Source organism: Ursus maritimus, unplaced genomic scaffold (genome assembly GCF_017311325.1).
Source record: "Ursus maritimus isolate PB19 unplaced genomic scaffold, ASM1731132v1 scaffold_13, whole genome shotgun sequence".
Classification (NCBI taxonomy): Eukaryota; Metazoa; Chordata; class Mammalia; order Carnivora; family Ursidae; genus Ursus; species Ursus maritimus.
Genome location: NW_024423675.1, coordinates 20,341,866 through 20,360,281, shown reverse-complemented (window position 1 = coordinate 20,360,281; position 18,416 = coordinate 20,341,866). Strand labels below are relative to the sequence as shown.

General features: G+C 42.6%; 1 protein-coding gene and 1 long non-coding RNA gene across 2 annotated transcripts in view; one reads left to right on the top strand and one right to left on the bottom strand.

The window, feature by feature from the left end:
• LOC103677009 (coiled-coil domain-containing protein 162) overlaps positions 1-13,093 on the bottom strand; it is a 42,550-nt gene extending 29,457 nt beyond the window's left edge. The window contains exons 1-5 of the mRNA XM_040628104.1: positions 13,037-13,093; positions 12,696-12,851; positions 5,647-5,876; positions 4,576-4,714; positions 2,986-3,106 (exon numbers count right to left, since the gene is read on the bottom strand). Coding sequence (XP_040484038.1) covers positions 2,986-3,106; positions 4,576-4,714; positions 5,647-5,876; positions 12,696-12,851; positions 13,037-13,093 — 703 coding nt within the window. The remainder of the gene's footprint in view (positions 1-2,985; positions 3,107-4,575; positions 4,715-5,646; positions 5,877-12,695; positions 12,852-13,036) is intronic.
• A 1,049-nt stretch (positions 13,094-14,142) lies between these two features.
• LOC103677008 lies at positions 14,143-17,601 on the top strand. The gene is made up of 3 exons (XR_572302.2): positions 14,143-14,354; positions 15,040-15,210; positions 17,335-17,601. It is a non-coding gene; the product is annotated as an uncharacterized LOC103677008 (long non-coding RNA).
• The last annotated feature ends 815 nt before the right edge of the window (positions 17,602-18,416 follow it).

Below are 18,416 nucleotides of genomic sequence, written 5' to 3'. Positions count from 1 at the left end.
GTGCTTGCTTGTGGATTGTCTCGAAATGGTCATTTCAGGACACCTCAGCGTGGGGTGTGACATGTGACCTCTTACATATGGATTTAATCTATTTAGAAGCTCTAATATTTCCTTCCTACACCCCTGGGACATAGGCACTCCACTTTGGAGATTGCTGACCTTATAAATGCTCAGAGAAATTGAGAAAATCAATTAAGAATGACTTCGGTGCCAAAATGTCAAGTATGGGGAACAGCAGTGCTTTTCTGAATCAGTGGAACCCAACTCTGTGCTAAGCCAAGCCCCAAGACTTAACAAGGATGTCTGGAGCAACTTTTTAAAGTTCTCAGGGGAGCACCAGTTCAGCTACAACAACCTAGCACCGGACCAGGTGTGGCTGCTGCATTTTCAGATGCTCTCTGATAAACTTGAAACTCATTCAGAAGTTATACAAGAAGATTAAGCTCCGAGACAAGGTGGGAAGGAGGGAAGAGACAGAGAAGTATTGGAGGGTTTGTTTCTGGCTGATAATAAATGTAGACACCAGAGTTGGCCGACAGGGAGAGAGAAGACCCTGAGGGAAGGACAAGAGCTTGGGATATCCCCTGGGTCTCAATACTCTCCATTCCCAACTCCCTCTGTAGAAACTCCTAGTGCCAAGCTAAACCTGACCACAAAAGGTGGTCTCTGCATGAAGAGGCGGCCCCTGTTGGAAGCCCCATCCACTATGGCGTCTTCTTGCTGCTGAGATGAACAGTAGGTGGGTGGCGATTCCAAGGTTTTGCCTTCTTTGAAGGTTCCCCAACCACAGAGGTCTCAGGAAGACTACACTGAAGAAAAGTCTATAGAAGTACCCCTGGCACACAGCAGGGACTCCATCACTTACCCTGGGGGAACTCACTACAGGAGGACACCCACATTGAGTCAGCCTAACAGACCCAAAACAAAACCAACAATAACAAAACACCCTCACTATTGGCATTAGTTTTAAAAGTTATGAGTATAGAATCTCAACAAGAGCTTAGAATTGGTCAGTACACTCTAACCAAAGTTTTGGTAATATCACCCTTACCAACATTAACAATAACTCTACCCCTCCCCTCTGCCTGCCTCCCACCAGCCCCTTACTGAAGGTTCTTTCCAAGCACAGCTGACAGGCACCCTGCCCCAGGCAGCACACAGCAGAACCGCAAAGCAAAACTGCTTCTCCCTTCCCCCACCATCCGGGTGTCTCATTAAACCACAGCCTGAAACATGCAGATGGGTGCACCTGCTGTGTGCCTGTGGATTTTCTCCCAAGACTCGAGGGGAGCCGCCTGGATGCAGCAAACATGGCATCAACAACAAGTGCTTTGTATCTTGTTTAATGTTCTGTAATTGAAGTGCAACCTCACTCAGCTCTCTGGTGACATTTCTCTCTCTGGTGACATCTCCAGCCAAGAAGTGGCTTGCCCTCTCACTGCATAGCCTTTTCCCAGAGCCCTGTTTACAGAATTCAGTTACTCGAAGCACTGATAAAAACGACAATGTCTTAGGTGAGGACATAGATTATTAATGCACATTATAACGTCTGTGGACTTTGTCTCAAAAGGAAAACCTAATTTAGTTTGCGAGTCAAACAACTTCTCTGTCATTTAAAGGTTGTGGATTTTCCTGCAGAATTAGTAGGAGTCAGGAGTAGACATTGAAGTTCAGACAGGACCGGCTGCTTAATCTATGGCACCCTGTGCAAAATAAAAATGCAGGGTTTCTTATCCAAAACGCAGGGGGACAAAATCACCACGGTAGGTACTAAAATCTAGTGCCTTCTTTCTTCTGTGGTCTCTCTCTTGACCTGTCATGGTGTTTTTATTTGCTTTTAATGTTGCACTCCCCAGGCATGAGAACGCGCGCAAGGCAAGTGCGACCCTCACAGGCACCCAGGGGCTCCACCCTGTGACTGGAAGCATGAGTGTATGTGTACCTACTGGACGGCGGCCCCATGCCCTGGCCAGGAACAGAGAAGTTGAGCCAGGCATCTTTCCTTCCTGGGGGCCCACTGTGGACAGGCAACCCCAAGGGTATTGTAACCTCTATCCTGGGCTATTGTACGAATCTAGGGATGGGTAATAGGCTTGCTCCCACTGAGTCACCCATCAGATGTACCATAATGTTGCCAGACTAGGGTCCTTGAGATACTACTAGGTACACATATCCTGATCTTCCTCCTGCTCAGGCCCCCAGTGGAGTAGAGGACTGCAGCAATTGCAGGGTGGGGATGCTGAGGGGGAGGTTGGGGTGCCTAGGGTGCCAGAGAGCAGGGGAGTAGGCAGCTGAGAACCCCTCCTGGCAAGGTGGGGAAGCAATAGGAAGTGGGACTCTGTGTAAGGCATAGGCTCTAAGTCCTTGGTGCATGCTCCATGGACTCACTGAATTCCAATTACGAAACACAAATTCTAAGTTAAAATCAAGAGTTTCAAGACGGTATCCATAGAGCATTAAACCCCAAGTAGTGCTGGGTCCTGTGTGAGTACACTGATCACATGCCTGTGAAGTGATCCTGACTTTAGACTTCAGATGAAAGAAAATAATTGTGATTTCCTTCCCACCTCAAATACATGTATTTGTAAGATTTTTGACATATATGTCATATATATGTATTGTGTGTATGTGTCTGTATACACACACACACATACACACACACTTAAATATATTACAAATAAGGAAATCTTATGTGTTTTACCCATTTCAACTTTATTTCAGTTATGAGTTAATCATCAGAGTTGAGACTGAACTTAACAAATGTTCTCTATTTAAAAGAAATTTAAAAGACTTTAAGTGGAAGGAAATACATCAAAGTGTTACTAGTTCTCTCTGGGCCAAGGTGTGAAAAACTAATTTTTACCTCATTTTCTGGACATTGTGGTACTTTTTAATCATGAAAATGATACATGGATTGCTTTTATAATTAGGAAAAAAAACCCAATAAATGCTATTTTGTGAAGTAATAAAATAAACATACTTTACCTGTAGGGAGAGTACACTGCTCCTTGGATTTTTCTGATATCACCAGTGCTATCTCTCTGTTAACTTTTCTTAATACTTCTTGGATCATATGAATTTCAAGATTTTCCAGAAGTTTCTGAAGCTAGAGTAAGAAGTTTGAGAGTCACTTCCTACATTCAGCTTATCCTCTGAGCAGCTAAGTCAAATTCCTACAGAAGGGTCTGGGGCTAGGTCCTGTTCTTCAGATACTCTCTCCCAGGGAAGAAAGAAGGGTTCCTTTCTTGGGTTTCCAAGTGTTTCTGCAAGGGTAGATATACCTCTTTGGAGACCAACATCTTTTCTTCCTGGCCCACATCCTAGTTGATAAAATACCACCCTTTTTTACCAAGTCGTGCGAAATAGCAAAGTGTTCAATGTCTGAGGTGACCTCATGTGTTTTGGGGGTCTCTATATGTGGCCAGGAATTTTATGAGAGGTTACTACAAGAGAAACCCCTGGGCCTGAAACTCTATTTAGTTATCAAGGAGGATTTCATGAGAAGACCTAAAATTCCAAACAGGACCAGGAGAAAACTGTCCCAATAACCATGAGCCCTTACTTTACCATTATGCTTGTAGAGTCCATGTTTCTCCCTGTCAGAGGACCCCAGGTACTAGAGAGAACCAGGGCTCAGAAGGGTAAGCAATGGGCTTGGGACTGGGGTGTGTGTGTGTGTGTGTGCGCGTGTTGTGGGGGTGGAGGGTCGGTTGCCACTGGATTCTTGAACTTCAGGGGACATGAATCTCTCCACTGACATTCAAACAGCTGGAAGTTTTGCTTGCCTGTTACAGTAACAAGGAGAATACAGCCTTGCGTGTTACAGATACAGGGGAACACAGCCATGTGGAGACTGTGTCCCGGGACCAAGGTGAATAAACACTTGGAAAAACAACCTCTCACGTAGATCATCTAGGACACCAAGTGGACTAGTGTGTAAATCATGTTGTCTTATTCTCGGAAAAACAGTCATCTTAAGCTCTCTTAAATACTCCATTTTCATGGGTATGTGTGTTGCGGGGGGTGGATAATTGTGTGCTAGATTCTAAGTTTAAGATGCTAGGGTGTTCTTGGGGGTGCCTGGGTGGCACAGTCGTTAAGCGTCTGCCTTCGGCTCAGGGCGTGATCCCAGCATTCTGGGATCCAGCCCCATGTCAGGCTCCTCCTCTATGAGCCTGCTTCTTCCTCTCCCACTCCCCCTGCTTGTGTTCCCTCTCTCGCTGGCTGTCTCTCTCTGTCAAATAAATAAATAAAATCTTAAAAAAAAAAAAGATGCTAGGGTGTTCTCTATCATACATAGTCTTTTTTTGTGGTAGTCTACCTTAATTAGAGGAAAATCAAAATATGAAGATCTAGACTTACAAAATGGAGATATTCGGGGTAGTTATTTGCTTAATCAAAGCTCCACATGCTTTTAAATACTTAGTTCCCTCTGAGCCTGTTCAATGATTTACATACCTTCAATCTCCACTTAATGTCTTAGAAAAAAATGCCACTTGGGTATATCTGTAGTTTTACATGCTTAATGCCATAAAGCAAAATTTCAAAGTCACATTCGAAATAGTTTCTGCATACCTGCTGAGTTTTTATTTCGATTTCTGAAGCTCCTTTGGGGGGAAGAATAGACTGACTACTTATTATAATACTTTCGAATTCATCTTCTTTCCCCATCTGCCTAGCTATAGCTTTCATGCTGGGGTAGAGAATGTCAGTTCTATTGAAGAAGAGAGACAGAAATTAGCAAACAAACATTTTTTCTTATTCAGATTCTCTATTATTTTCCTTCACGTTCTGTTTCTTGTCATCATGTATAAACCTCCCAACCCATTACAGACACTCACATCAACATCTAAATTCATCACAGTTGCCGCTCCCTTAGTCAATATTAAATCCTGAGGCCTTTTCCCATTGGGTACACTTAATTTCAGTCTTCATTCTTCAAAATATTGACAAGTTTTCTCATTCCCTAGTTACCAGGAAAGCTGGCTGTAATAACTTGTAAGATAGACCATTGGGACTATGCCACCAAAGAGAACCTTCTTGTGCCCAGTAAGGTCCAAGGATGGTGAGTGGATGCTTAGTGAATGCTTGTTTGATAACAGACACATGGCAGAAGCAACATGTCTTTCCCGCCAGCTAAGTCATCCCAGCTAGAGCCTGAAGCTGTGAAACCACCCCACCCCACCCCACAGACCTAAGACCTCATGTTGCACCATATTATACCTCTGGCTGCAAAGCATGAAGCTCTCAGAGACTCAATACTTGGGTCTAATGGGGCAGAAAATGGGGAGGAGTTCACAGCAGCAGCACCTTGCTACCCAGTGCTCACTGGGATCTTATGAACTAAAAAAGCTGAAGAGTCAGCACCATGGGGACACTGGAGAAGCACAAGTTCCCAGAGACAGAACTCTAGGAAAACGATATACAGTGTTGCTTGGTGGAACCCGGCGCTGTCCCTGCAGTCAACAGAACCCAGCTTTTCCTGTAAAGCACTGGCTATAGAGACACATTGCCCAGCTTCCTCTGCCTAGTGGGGCTGGGTGTACCAGGATTATGGACCAAATCTCACCCTCAGAGTAAGGGGAGGAATTTACCAGACCTCAGATTCCACTCATTCACAAAAATTTCCACCTTAGCAACACTCACCCATAGAGTTCTGAGAACTGTTTGTGGAAGGAGACAGAATCGTTGTCCTGGCCTCGCAGTTTGAGTAGGCCCCAGTGCTCCTTTAGCACTTCCAGCTGCTTCCACAGCACCAGGAATGATCTCAGGAAAGCAAGGGACATCACTGCATTGCATGGGCCCCTCAGCAGCCTGGAGGCTTTTGGGCTGCTTTGGAATGGACTTCTGAATCCTGGCACTCTGGACAAATCTGGCTGAAAGCATTACAGAAATTCTTCTTTATTAATCATAGGTCAATATAGGACGACCTTTTACATGTAGTCCATGCAGAAAGGAACATTATGGAGAATGCCTATTCTCCCCAGGAGGAATGGTTCTCAGGTTTACAGCACATTTGGAGCTTAGAGAGGGTAAGCATCCTTTCTAAACAGATAGGATACAGAAAAGAGGGAAATGTCTCCATTTCAGCTTTCTGCTTGAGTCTTGAGCCACTCATTTTAAAAACTCTTTTACTCAGGTACTAACATTTTATCTGCCTTTGAAAAATTGAGCCTTTCATGTTTAGCCTCTACATTCTGGAAAGTGCCCTTCAACACACTTGAGATTTAATTCCCCATCACAGTAGTAATATAACCTTAAATTAGGGATTTTACTTGTTTTATGGATAAGGGAATGGAAACATAAGTTTATCTTATCTCCTATTCCTTCTCCCATCCTTTAAAAGTTTACATGTCTCTTAATTTGAATTTATTATTCAACAGGCAATTTTCCTTTAGAATTATGATTTGTTTATTCATTCATTGGTACTTTCTTTAAATCAGTTTGTTGAGGGGCTGCTCTGAGCCCTGGAGGATGTGGAGGGAACAAGGTTTTCAGGTCCCTCTCTCCTGCAGCCAGGGTGTGAGGGCCAGAGTCATCCAGAGAGTGACAGACAAAATGGAAACCTGCACCCAGGCCTTCACCCTGATGATAGGGTCTCAGTCACAGGAAAAGGAGCATTGCTTTGCAGACAAAGATACAAACCTGGATCATGAGGTTACAGCAAGAAGGGCCTCAGAGAACATTCAGGTAACAGCACCCCAGACACTCAAGTTTCCTCCCTTGGAACAGGAAGAACACCCACCTAGTGTAACTGGATCCTCCGTCAGCACTATTAACATAATCTACAGAAAGGCTTGGCTGCCAGAAAGAGGGTTGGTCAGAGGCAGAGTTGGCAAGCCAGACCCAGGGGAGAGCCCACAGCTCCTGTACATAGCTGATAACCCCTCAAGTAGCCTACCTCCTCCCTAAGCAGCTAACCCAAGATTTCCAGATTTGTTTTATCTTCAGGAACCTTCCATCAAATAAAACCTTATGCAGTGACGGAAAGTATTCAACAGACCAAGGCTGAGCATGGTGACAGGGAAGGGGCAGCCTACAGGTCATTTAGCCCCCTCTGCTCAAAAAGCCCCAAGATGCCCCTTTTGAAGGGTTTGTGTGCAGTTTCACCTGAAGACCCAGCAAAAAAAGGACAGTTTGAAAAGCACCTAGACTATATAAGGAGATTTATTGGCTAATCTAAAAGTAAATGGAGGGGCAGGGGCAGATGAACTCTCCCCAGAGATGGAGGATGCTACTGGCAGATGCCAATATTGCACCCACCACCTACCCTGCTAGCACAGGTGGGCCAACTCAGATGCAAAACCCTCCCAGCACCACCCTGCTAAGACAAGCAGGGGCAATGGGTGATGGCATTATCAGTCGCCTTGCTGAAGCCAGAGCAGGTGCCCATTGCAAACACTTCCCTGCTCCCTAGCTGGGGCAGGCAAGAGCAAGCAATAGCAGCATGCTCCCACTCCTTGGCTAAAGCTGGTGAGCACAGGTGGTTGCAACACTCCTGCACTCACTGTAGGCCTGGCAACTGTGAGCAGTCCCAGCTCTCAGCCTAAAGCCAGAATATGCACATGGACAAGACATTCCTTTCTCCTGTTGCATTCCCAAAGCCCCTGGGCACATGCAGTCAAGACATTTTCCTGCAGCCTTTCTGAAGCTGGAGAGCATGCCCTACCCCCTACAATCTCCAGCTGCCTAGTTCAAGCCAGTGGATAGAGGCAATCCACACAGGGGATGTTCCTTGACTGCCTGGCCCTGGTGGCCAAGAGGACTGACATTCCTGAGCTCCAAGGGAATGTAACAATCAGAAAGATAGTATGTGGCAGGCCATACTCCAGGGCACTGCAGACGGCAGACTGAAGCCCAACCCTGGCTTCCTGTGAAAAAAGTCTGTTTACTTAGCCTGCAGCTTCAGCCTGAGGAGCAGGCTTCAGGTTTTCCCTACATCTAGAGGCTACAGAGGTGCTCCCAGGGAACGTAACCAGGAAGACACCATCCTGTGCACCTCCTATGCCTTGATACAGCTCAGTAAGTCCTCCCAGAAAGAGCTTATACACTCATGTAGAGTCCCAAGTTTTGCAACTGTCACCCAGAGGATACTTCAGATCTTTTGGTCTGGAGGCCAGCAGGGATTATGATTGTGGCCGCACAAGACTATATTTGCATGTATATTTTAAAAGATTTTATTTATTTATTGGAGAGAGACAGTGCATGAGTGTGTGGGGGGGAACAGAAGGAGAGGGAGAAGCAGATTCCCTGCTGAACAGGGAACCTGACACAGGGCACCATCATGACCTGAGCCCAAGGCAGATGCTTAACCTACTGAGCCACCCAGGCACCCCAATATATTTGTATATTTTAAAAGCTGCTGCCTGAGAGTTTGGCTTCAGATTAGCCTGAAACTTGGTGCTAAATGAAATTTCTCCCCTTGGAACACTGACAGGCCTTGGTACATCCTCAATGACAAGGACATATCAATAGTATATCAGGCTGATTAGACAATCACAAAGTTTCAAGAAACAACCAAGAGCTAGGGCAAGGTTGAACAAGAAGTTTCATCAACTACACAAGGGCACTCCAAGACTGAGAGACTCAGAAAAAGACCATAATGCTAGGGAGATAAGTAATCTACCTGATAAAGAATTCAGGGTAATGGTCATAAAGATGCTTACCAAACTTGGGAAAGGAATGGATTAACACAGTAAGGACTTCAACAAAGAGATGGAAAGTATAATGAAGTACCAAACACGAGTCCACAGAGCTGAAGAACATAATAACTGAACTGAAAAATACACTAGAGGGGTTAAACATCAGACTGGATGAAACAGATGAATGGGTCAGCAAGCCAGAATGCGAAGCAATGGAATTCACCCAGACAGAGTCACAAAAGGAAAACGGAATTTTAAAAAATGAAGATAACTTAAGGGACCCATGAGACAACATCAAGCAGAATAACATCTGCATCACAGGAGTCTCAGAAAAAGAAAAGAAAGAGAAATGGTCAGAAAACTTATTTGAAGAAATAATGACTGAAAACTTCCTTAATCTAGGGAAGGAAACAGATATCTAGGTCCAGGAAGCCCAGAGAGTTCCAAATAAGATGAACTCAAAGAGATCCACACCAAGACACATTCTAATTAAAGTGTCAAAAGTTAAAGAGAGAATCTTAAAAGTTGCAAAAGAAAAACCAGTTGTTACATACAAGAGAAACACCATAATCAGCAGATTTCTCAGCAGAAACTTTGCAGGCCAGAAGAGAGTGACATGATATATTCAAAGTACTGAAAGGAAAAAACTTCCAGCCAAGAATACTCTACCTGAAGGTTATCATTCAGAATTGAAGAGGAGAGAGAGTTTTCCAGACAAAAGCTAAAGGAGTTCATCACTCCTAAACTGGCCTTATAAGAAATGTTCAAGAGACTTCTTTTAGCAGAAAAGAAATGGCACTAATTATTAACAACAACAACAAAAAAACATACAAAAGTTAAAATCTTACTGGAAAAGGTAAATATATACTAAAGGTAATAGGTTAATTTATAAAGCTACTAGGAAGGTTGAAAGACAAAAGTAAAATAAACTAAAACTACAATAATTAGTTAAAAGATACATAAAATAAAAAGATGTAAAATGTCACATCAAGAACAAAACATGAAGGGGTGTGATAGTTAAAATGTAGGGTTCGGAAAATGTTCAAATGTAAGTTGCTATCAACCTAAAAGAGACAGTTATATACATAGGATGATATATGTGAACCTTACAGTAACTACATGGCAAAAACTTATGTTAAACACACAAAAGAAAATGAGAAATGACTCTAAACGTAACACTAAAGAAAGACATCAAACCAGAAGGGAAGAAAGAAAGAGAGGAAGGAAGGAACAGAAAGGAACTATAAAAATAGTCATCAAACAACTAACAAAATGGCAATAAGTACCTACTTATAATAATTAAAATAAATGCAAATAGACTAGATTCTCTAATAACATCACAGAGTGGCTAGAAAATCACAGAATGGATAGAAAAGCAAGGCACATTTACATACTGCCTACAAGAGACTCACTCCATAAATAAGGACACACACTAACTGAAAGTGAAGGGATGGAAAAAAGATATTCCCTACAAATGGAAATGAAAAGAAAGATGATGTAGCTATGCTCATATTAGACAAAGTAGACTTTAAAACTAAGACTATTATAAAAGATAAAGGGGGGCACTACATAATGATAAAGGAATCGACCTCAAGAAGATAAAACATTTCTAAATATATATGCACCCAATGTAGGAGCACCAAAAAATATATACTACAAATATTAAGAGACCTAAAGGGAGAAACTGACAGCGATAAAACAATAGTAGGAGACCTTGACACCCCACTTGTATTAATTGATAGGTTGTCCAGACAGAAGAATCAATAAGGAAATATTGGCTTTAAATGTCACAAACAAAGCCCAAGTTAGTAAAAGGAAGGAAATAAAAATCAGAGCAGAAATAAATGAGATAGAGACTAAAAATAAAATTTAAAAAAATAAATGAAGAGCTGGTTCTTTGAAAAGATAAACAAATTGACAAACGTGTACCTAGACTCACCAAGAAAATAAGAGAGGTCTTAAAGAAATAAAATCAGAAATGAAAGAGAAGTTACAATAGGAAGCACTGGAAGTTGAGGGTAGGGATATCAGCAGGAGATGGGTGGTTTAGATTCTATTCTCGGGGCATTTGGAAGTCATTGAAGGGTTATAAGAGGGAAGTGACATAATCAGGTTTGCATTTAAAAATATTACCCTGGTGAATGTACCGGAAGAAGGCAAGAGTGAATATAGGAAGTCCAATTGGAGGTTATGCTCATAACCTAACATTAGAAGATGATGCTGATTGGGGGTTGGTGATGGAAGATGGGTAACAGTAGACAAACTTGAGAGATATTAAAGTAATAGGATAGGAAAACTTAGCATCTGATTGTGGGGTATGAAAGAGAGAAATCAAAGATGGGTGTCCAGATGTTTTGGCTTGAGCAACTGGGCAGGTGGTGGTTCACTGACAGGGAATATGGAAAGAAGAGAGAGTTTTGGGCAGTGAAACAAACTCATTTTGGGACACACGGGCTCTGGAATGGAACAAGGAAGTCGAATGCACGAATTGAAATTTGGACACGACATGTAGATGGTAATTGCGTGAGTCATCACATGTAAAGTCATCATAGTTATAAAAACAGATGAGTTTGCCTAGGGAGAGGCTGAGAAGTGGAACAACGTAGTGGGTAAGAGTGGAACGGAGCTCTAGTGCTAGATTGCTCAGTTGGGATCTGGGTTTCTCTCCTCACTAGGTATGTGACTTTGGGGACACCACTTAACCTTTCTGAGCTTCAGTATTATCTGTAAAATGAGAATAATGAAAGTACCTACTTCATGGAATTACTGTGAAGATTAAAGAAACTAGTAATTACTAAAGCACTCTGAAAATATCTCAATCATAGCCAATAGTAGTATTAATAGTATGCAGGGGACACATGCTGACTAGACAGAGAAGGCACAGTGCGTAGGGCCCACAAAGTGTTTTAATTTCTTTTAAAATCAGAAAATACAGGATATTGAGGTTGAATAAAATGTTTTATATAGGATATTATTTTTTTTATATTAACACAGTTGTAAACTCTAACTTTTAATGCTTTTTTTTTTTTTTAAATGGAGGACAGGGCCTACAAAGACAAAAGTGGCTAACATCATGGAAGTCAAAATGCAGACCTGTAGGAATGTAGAAGCGGGACAGAACCCGAAACATAATACTCTGGGGACTGGGAGAGGTAGAGGGGAGGCAGGAGGCAGAGGAGAGTCTATGGGGAAGTCTGAGAAGGACTGGCTACCGATGCCAGAGGAAGACCAGGAGGGAGCTGTGCTTTGGAAGCCAGGAAGAGGGAGGCCGCAAGGACACACTGGGTCAAATGCTGACAAGGGGTCAGGTTGGAAGGGGACTGAAAAGTATCCAGGGGATTCAGTGACAAGGACTGTGGTGCTCTTGATGAGAGCGGTCTCAGTGCGGACAAGCTGCAGTTTCTGAGGAGCGGACTGAAGGTAAGGAATTGGAGGTGGCTGCTGCAGGCCTCTCTCGGAAAGTTTGGCTTGGAAGAGGAGCTCTTCAGATGGGGGTGCCAGCTGGCTTACCCTGTGTCCAGACCAGTCTCTGTCTGGTTCCCAGATACAGGCAGAATTGTTTCCAGTTATGATAAGGTGTGCTAGAGGCTCTTTACCTCAGAGCTTCCGAGGGACAAGTCCAGAGTGGGGAGGGCTTGCCTAGGCGTCCATAGGCTAGCTGAGTGATGAAGATGAGAGCCCAGGCTGGAGGTGTTCACCCAGGGCCTCTGTCACACCCCTCCAGTCCTTCCGACCCCAGTTCTAAATGTGTCTTCCGACTCTAAATATGTGTGACTCCTAAGGATATCCAGCCAGTTGGATTATTTGTTCCACTTGGTTTCAATGGGCCTCCCACAACCTTTGTTCTATTTTTAAAATGAAAAGAAATGAATATACCGTGGATCACAGGCGACCCCTGCTCCACTGCTGGTCGCATGCAGCATTAGCGCAGTCCTGGGACCCACTGGGAGAGGCTGTTGGATAGAGGTGGTTCTCTGGTCCATCTCCCAGAGAGGAAGGTCCTTTAGTACCATACAGCGCTGGACAATTATGTAGACTATTTACCAAGAGTACCTGAGAGTGTTTGTCCAGTGTGGCTTGCTGTCTGGAGGGATCCTCCATGATCATATGATAGCTGCTCAGAAGTACATCTTCCAGAAGCAGCTGCATGCCCACCAGCTCTCCATGAGCCACCTTGAGGTCACGGTCACTCAGCCGACAGAGGCACAGCTAAAAACAAAAAAAGAACAAAACAAAACACCCATTTCGTAGATTTCTAGGTATCCTTTATACATGATTTTGGGGAGAAAACTAGGAATAATTATGTTTATAAGCCCTGCCCGCTCGACTATTAGAAAATCCATAAAAATCAGAGTAACATTTGTAGCTCAAAGTCCTCCTTGAACATATCAGACTTTTGGCTTTGTATGGAAGTCCAAGTTTCCCAGAACTTTACAGTGGTATCTGTACATGGTGAATATATAGCATGATATCAATTTTCCTTAAAAAGTGCAGATATAAACACATGTATGTATAAGGAAAATACTGGAAAAAATAAAACGAAATGTGAACTGTGATTATTTCTTAGTGGGGGACTATAATTGATTTTCTTAACCATTCTTACTACTTTACTTTAAAAAATCCAAACAATTTTAATTTTGAGCATAAACAAAAGCAAACGGTATAGTTCCCATCACCCAGCCCCAAGAACCATCAACCTATGGCCAGTCCTGTCCCCATCCCTGTCACTCCCCACTTCCATATTACTTTGAAGCGAATTTATGATTGATTTTCATGTTGTTAATACATTTCTGTATTTTCTATTTTTAAAAATGAGAACACAATGATATTTGCTTAGGTAATCAGGGGGGAAACACATAATTGAAAGAAATTCTCCTTATGGATCCTGCTTAAAGAGTTCTCTTACGGCCACTGTTCACAGGCAGGCAAGGATCCTGGTCACACAACCGTGAACTTCCAGCCTGGGTGTTTCTCTAAGAGGCCCAAAGAGTGATTGGAGATGGAAGGCCATGGGAATTGCAGCTGAGTCTACAACCAAGGCCCATACCACTGAGAACATGATTCTCTTCTGTCGTAAGAAAACATGACTCACCTTGTAGCATTGGGTTTATAGCTTCATAATCAAACACCCCTGCTTATCTCATAAATTATTCACCACTGACCTATGGACCCAATGACGCCTGCTTTGCAGTCTGCATTCAGTTCTCTCTGTGACTAGTGAGAAGACCTATCCTACCTGCATATTATATTCTAGGGTATCTGGGCTGCTACTCATTACTGGAAACAGTCCTCCATCTTCCAGAAATGCTCTCCAAGGGAATAGCACAGATGCCTAAAAGAACCAAATAAGAAACATGATAATGCTGTACTGTGTCCATAAATAATAAACATCTTATGTGAACAGGATTTCTGTGTCTGTACTCCAAAACACTGTGGAATGATTTATTTACTATGTAGAAATAATTCTTGATAGAAAGTCCCTGATAACGTAGAGGAGAGAGTAATAACCTTTTTTTTTTTTTCCCCTCCAGAATCTGGCCAAACATAGAAGGGTTTTTAAGACTTCAGTGTAACTAGTCAGCACCAGCGTTTGAAAGTTCCAGAATTCTATAATAACAATGGGACACATTTATAATCAACAAACGTAAACTTAAATGTTCTCAGTATTAGGAACCTTGAAATGTTTTCCCTCATCACCATTGTGTTCCAAATGTAAGTAACAACTCAAAGCAAATGTCACAACATTAACATGTGGGCCTCTGTCTTCTCCATATCACTGTTCAACAGCCAAGGCATCCCCTACTACTTGTGGCACCACATGCAGCCCTGGACAAAGTGGGTCTGTCCATCTGACCCTGTTTTATACTTGTATACTTGGTACTGGCTTCAGACAATTCCTAGAGTTGGAGTTGATTCAGGTGGCAGGAAGCCAGGACTCTCGAATCTACCTAATCCCAGGCAATATCCAAAGGCAGTAGGAACAGGCCCAATGGTCATGGTCAATCCTGTCTCCTGGGATTAAATGAGGGTCAAGACTTGGACCAAGAGTAATTGTCTTGTTGCTAAGGAAGGTAAAAGTGTGGGACTTACATGGGGTTGATGTTGGCATTACTTGGCTTAGCTTTGTAACATAAGAACGTTAAGTTGGAGCTTTTGGAGTAAGAAGACCTGGGTTTGTGAGGTGGTTTTAAATATATGTCCACAACTTCTTTGATACTTTTCCCATTAAAAGTTGGAGTTTAAGCCTTCTCCCCTTGAATGTGGACAAAAATTAGTAAGTCACTTCTAGTGAATAAAATATGTCAAAAATGATGGGATGTCACTTCTGGAATGAGGTAATAAAAAGACTGACTTCCACCTTGGGTTCTTGCTCTCTCTTGAATTGTTTGCTCTGCAGGAATCCATCTGTCTTGTTGTGATGAAGCCCTATGGAGAAGCCCACATAATAAGCTTGGAAGTGGATCTTCTGATGCTTACCAACAGACCTGTGAATGGGCTTGGGAGCAGATTCTCCTCCAGTAGACCCTTAAGAAGACTACAGCCTGGGCCAATACCTTGATTGCCACAGGTGAGAGATCTATACAACTAGCCAGAACAACACAATAGACTGTTCCCAGATTCCTGAGCCTCAGAAACGATATGAGATGATGAATATTTATTGTTTCAATCTGCTAAATCTTGGGGTAATTCGTTATGCAGCCATAGATAACCAAAACACTTTGTGACCTACTGCTGCCATGACTGCCCAGCAGCCTGATCTCTGGCCTGCCAGAACCTTAAACTTAGAGCTGTAGAAGGTGGGTAATATTGTTGGTGTCTGATATTGCTGGGATTACTTTTGATAACACCTGTTGTAACCAGAGCTGTTCAAAACTCAGCTGCCGAACTAATTTATGTATTGTGATTGCTGTCATTATTATTTATTAAGTAGAAAAGATCAACTGTTGGTTTTGCTATCAGGTGTGAGCAGATAAACTATTGCCCCAATTTGCCTGCCGAGCAGTTTGGAGGCAAAGTCTCTGACTGGGAATAACAGTGGGCCCAGGCTGCTCTACCGTGTCAATGAAGGGGAGCCAAGCAAGGCTAAAGAGCACTAGAGCATGGAGAGCCCCTGCAAAATTTAAACCAAATGGAAACCAAATGCCAAAATCCCTGATGTATAACACACAATTTATAGGTATAAAAATACCTCTCAATGTACCTGGAGGTTCTGTGGATCTAGTGGCTGGGGCAGGCTGAGCTGTGAAGCAAAAATGCTCTTCACAAGAGCGTTGCTCAGTGGTGGCAATCCGTGGTACATGCCGTCTGTGACAGACTGGTAGGCAGGAGCGTTTCCAGCTGCCAAAAATGTTCTTCTACCAAAACATGGAGGGAATCTCATTAAAAGCAGTTATTTAAGCTTCTAAAGCTCAAAACTTCTTCAAAGAAACAAGATATAGGATACACAGATTACGTAGCAGGATAACATTTTTGAAATATGGACAGATTTCTTCCTCAACAACCTCATCTCTCACCCTTCTTTCTTTACACACTGCCCTTCACCCATAATTCACAGCCCTCAAGGGAAAGGTAGATATACTCTAGACTAGCATTGTCCAATAGAACTTTATGCAATGTGGAAATGTGCTAAGTTTGATTGTCTAATATGGTAACCACTGGCTACATGTGGCTGTTGAGCACTTGAAATGTGGCTACTGTGACTGAGGAATTGAATTGTAAATTTTACGTCATCTAAATCAATACTAATTTAAACTTTTAAATTAAATAGCCACATGTGACTACTGTTTTGGACAGTTCAGCTGTAGCTCTAGAACAAAGACATGGATTGTTTGTTGAATTGACTATTTTAAGACCAATAGGAGAGACGATTCTTGATATGTTAAACCAAATTTTAAATTAAATAATAAAATCTTGGGCTTTGAGAGAGGAAGCTTTTTGTTTTGTTTTGAACAAAACTTGGCTTTGCATATCAAGAACCAAAAATCCTGAAGACTAGCACATGAAATTTATACCATAAGTTGTAGAGAAGGAAGTATGCATGATAAATTACGATGACTTTTGGTTTTGTTTTTTGTGGTGGTTTTTTTTTTTTTTTTTTTTTTTTTTGCCAAAAGGAAATAAGAGTTTAGTAAGCAGGAAAAGACAGTTTCTGGAACTTAGATCTAGTGGATACCTTAAAGAAGATACTGACACAGGATACACTGAGGAGTGGGTATCCCGAAACCGAGGAGACCTTTTTCCTGGATCTTCCATGGGCTTGGCCCAAGTCTTGCATAAAGCAGACATCAGAAAGAAGGTGATTAACCATAACTGACAGGTACTAGCACTGAGGGAAACGAGGCAGCCTCCCAGAGACGAGCAGACAATCAGAGTGTTGGGGAAAGACCTGGGGAGTGCCTGAGCCCCCATAAGAGAGTGGGGTACTGTGCATCAGGCCCATCAGAAGAGATCTGGGGTTGGGCCAGATAACCCATAATGGGTAGGTGAGGTAGCCGCATCTCCTCAACGGCTATGATGATTTATAAGCACCCCCAGGAACTTATATCATCTCTCTGACGAATGAAGGAAGGGAAAGGTGTGGTATAAGGCCTAAAATTAGGTCCAATATTATGTGCTGCCTTCACACCTGGTAAAATCAGGAGGGCCTTGAATGGCTTAATCACAAGTTGCCATCTCCATTCTGCTCCCACAGATAAAGGACCCAAGTGCGATCCTTGCTTACCCCTGAGTAGTGTTTTCAGTTTCCTGCCAGACCACAAAAGCATTCAAATGAACCATCACATTCGCCTGCAGAAATGAGGGGACATCACACCCTCTTGATACTACAAAGCCTGTCTCCCACGGTCCCTGGTCGTTCACTCTGTTCCCAAGTGCAGCTCTTCTGTGGCTCTGTGTTGCAAGCAGTGTCCTCTTCCCTGGGCTGTGAGTATATACGACTAGTAAACTGCCATTGATCTCACCTGTCCAGTGTTCAGTGTCATGTGTTTGGCCATTCCCGTAACCCCAGGGCAGAATCCCTTCCTTACCAACAGGGTGAATAGAAGGCAATTAAAACAAAGGGAACCAGAGATTAATTAATCTTGAATTAATTAATTTTAAATCTCAAACTGACCACTTTTAAGCTCTACATGTGGCTGAATGACATGAAAGTAGAAAATTTAATCTTTTAGCCATCAGCAAAAGGGGTTTGTGAACTTTGGTTCAAAGAGATAAAGGGAGCTCTATATTTTTACATCAAACCGTTGTGCTAGTACAAAAATCATACCACCTTTTCACATTTTAATGAGGATTAACAAAAGATAGTTGAATATTACTTTATACTGAGAGACTAGATAAAATAATTGATTTATCCAGAGAGTTCAAGGATAGAGCCTGGAGTTGCTCAATGAGAATATTTTCTCCTGCTCTTCATATGTTCACATGTTTTCTAATGATTCTCGGTGGGCCCTGCCAGGGACCCATCATTCACTTGATACCCATGTGACAGTGATGTATCAAGCACCTACTATGTACAAAGCAAAGTGCAGGAACTGTCCAAGATAAAAAAATGGGTTTGACCTTCTAGCTTAATAGGAGCCCAGTGAGGAAGAGTTCATTATCCAGCTGTCTCTGACCATCCTCTAAATTCCCATGGTACTTTGTACACCCACACCTTTGTATAGATTGTATGGATCTCCTCAAAACAATGGTAACGAAAAGTGGAATATTCTAATAGAAACATCTATTTTCAGCCCAAATCAAAAGCACAGAGATCCAGTATCCCATACAACCTCT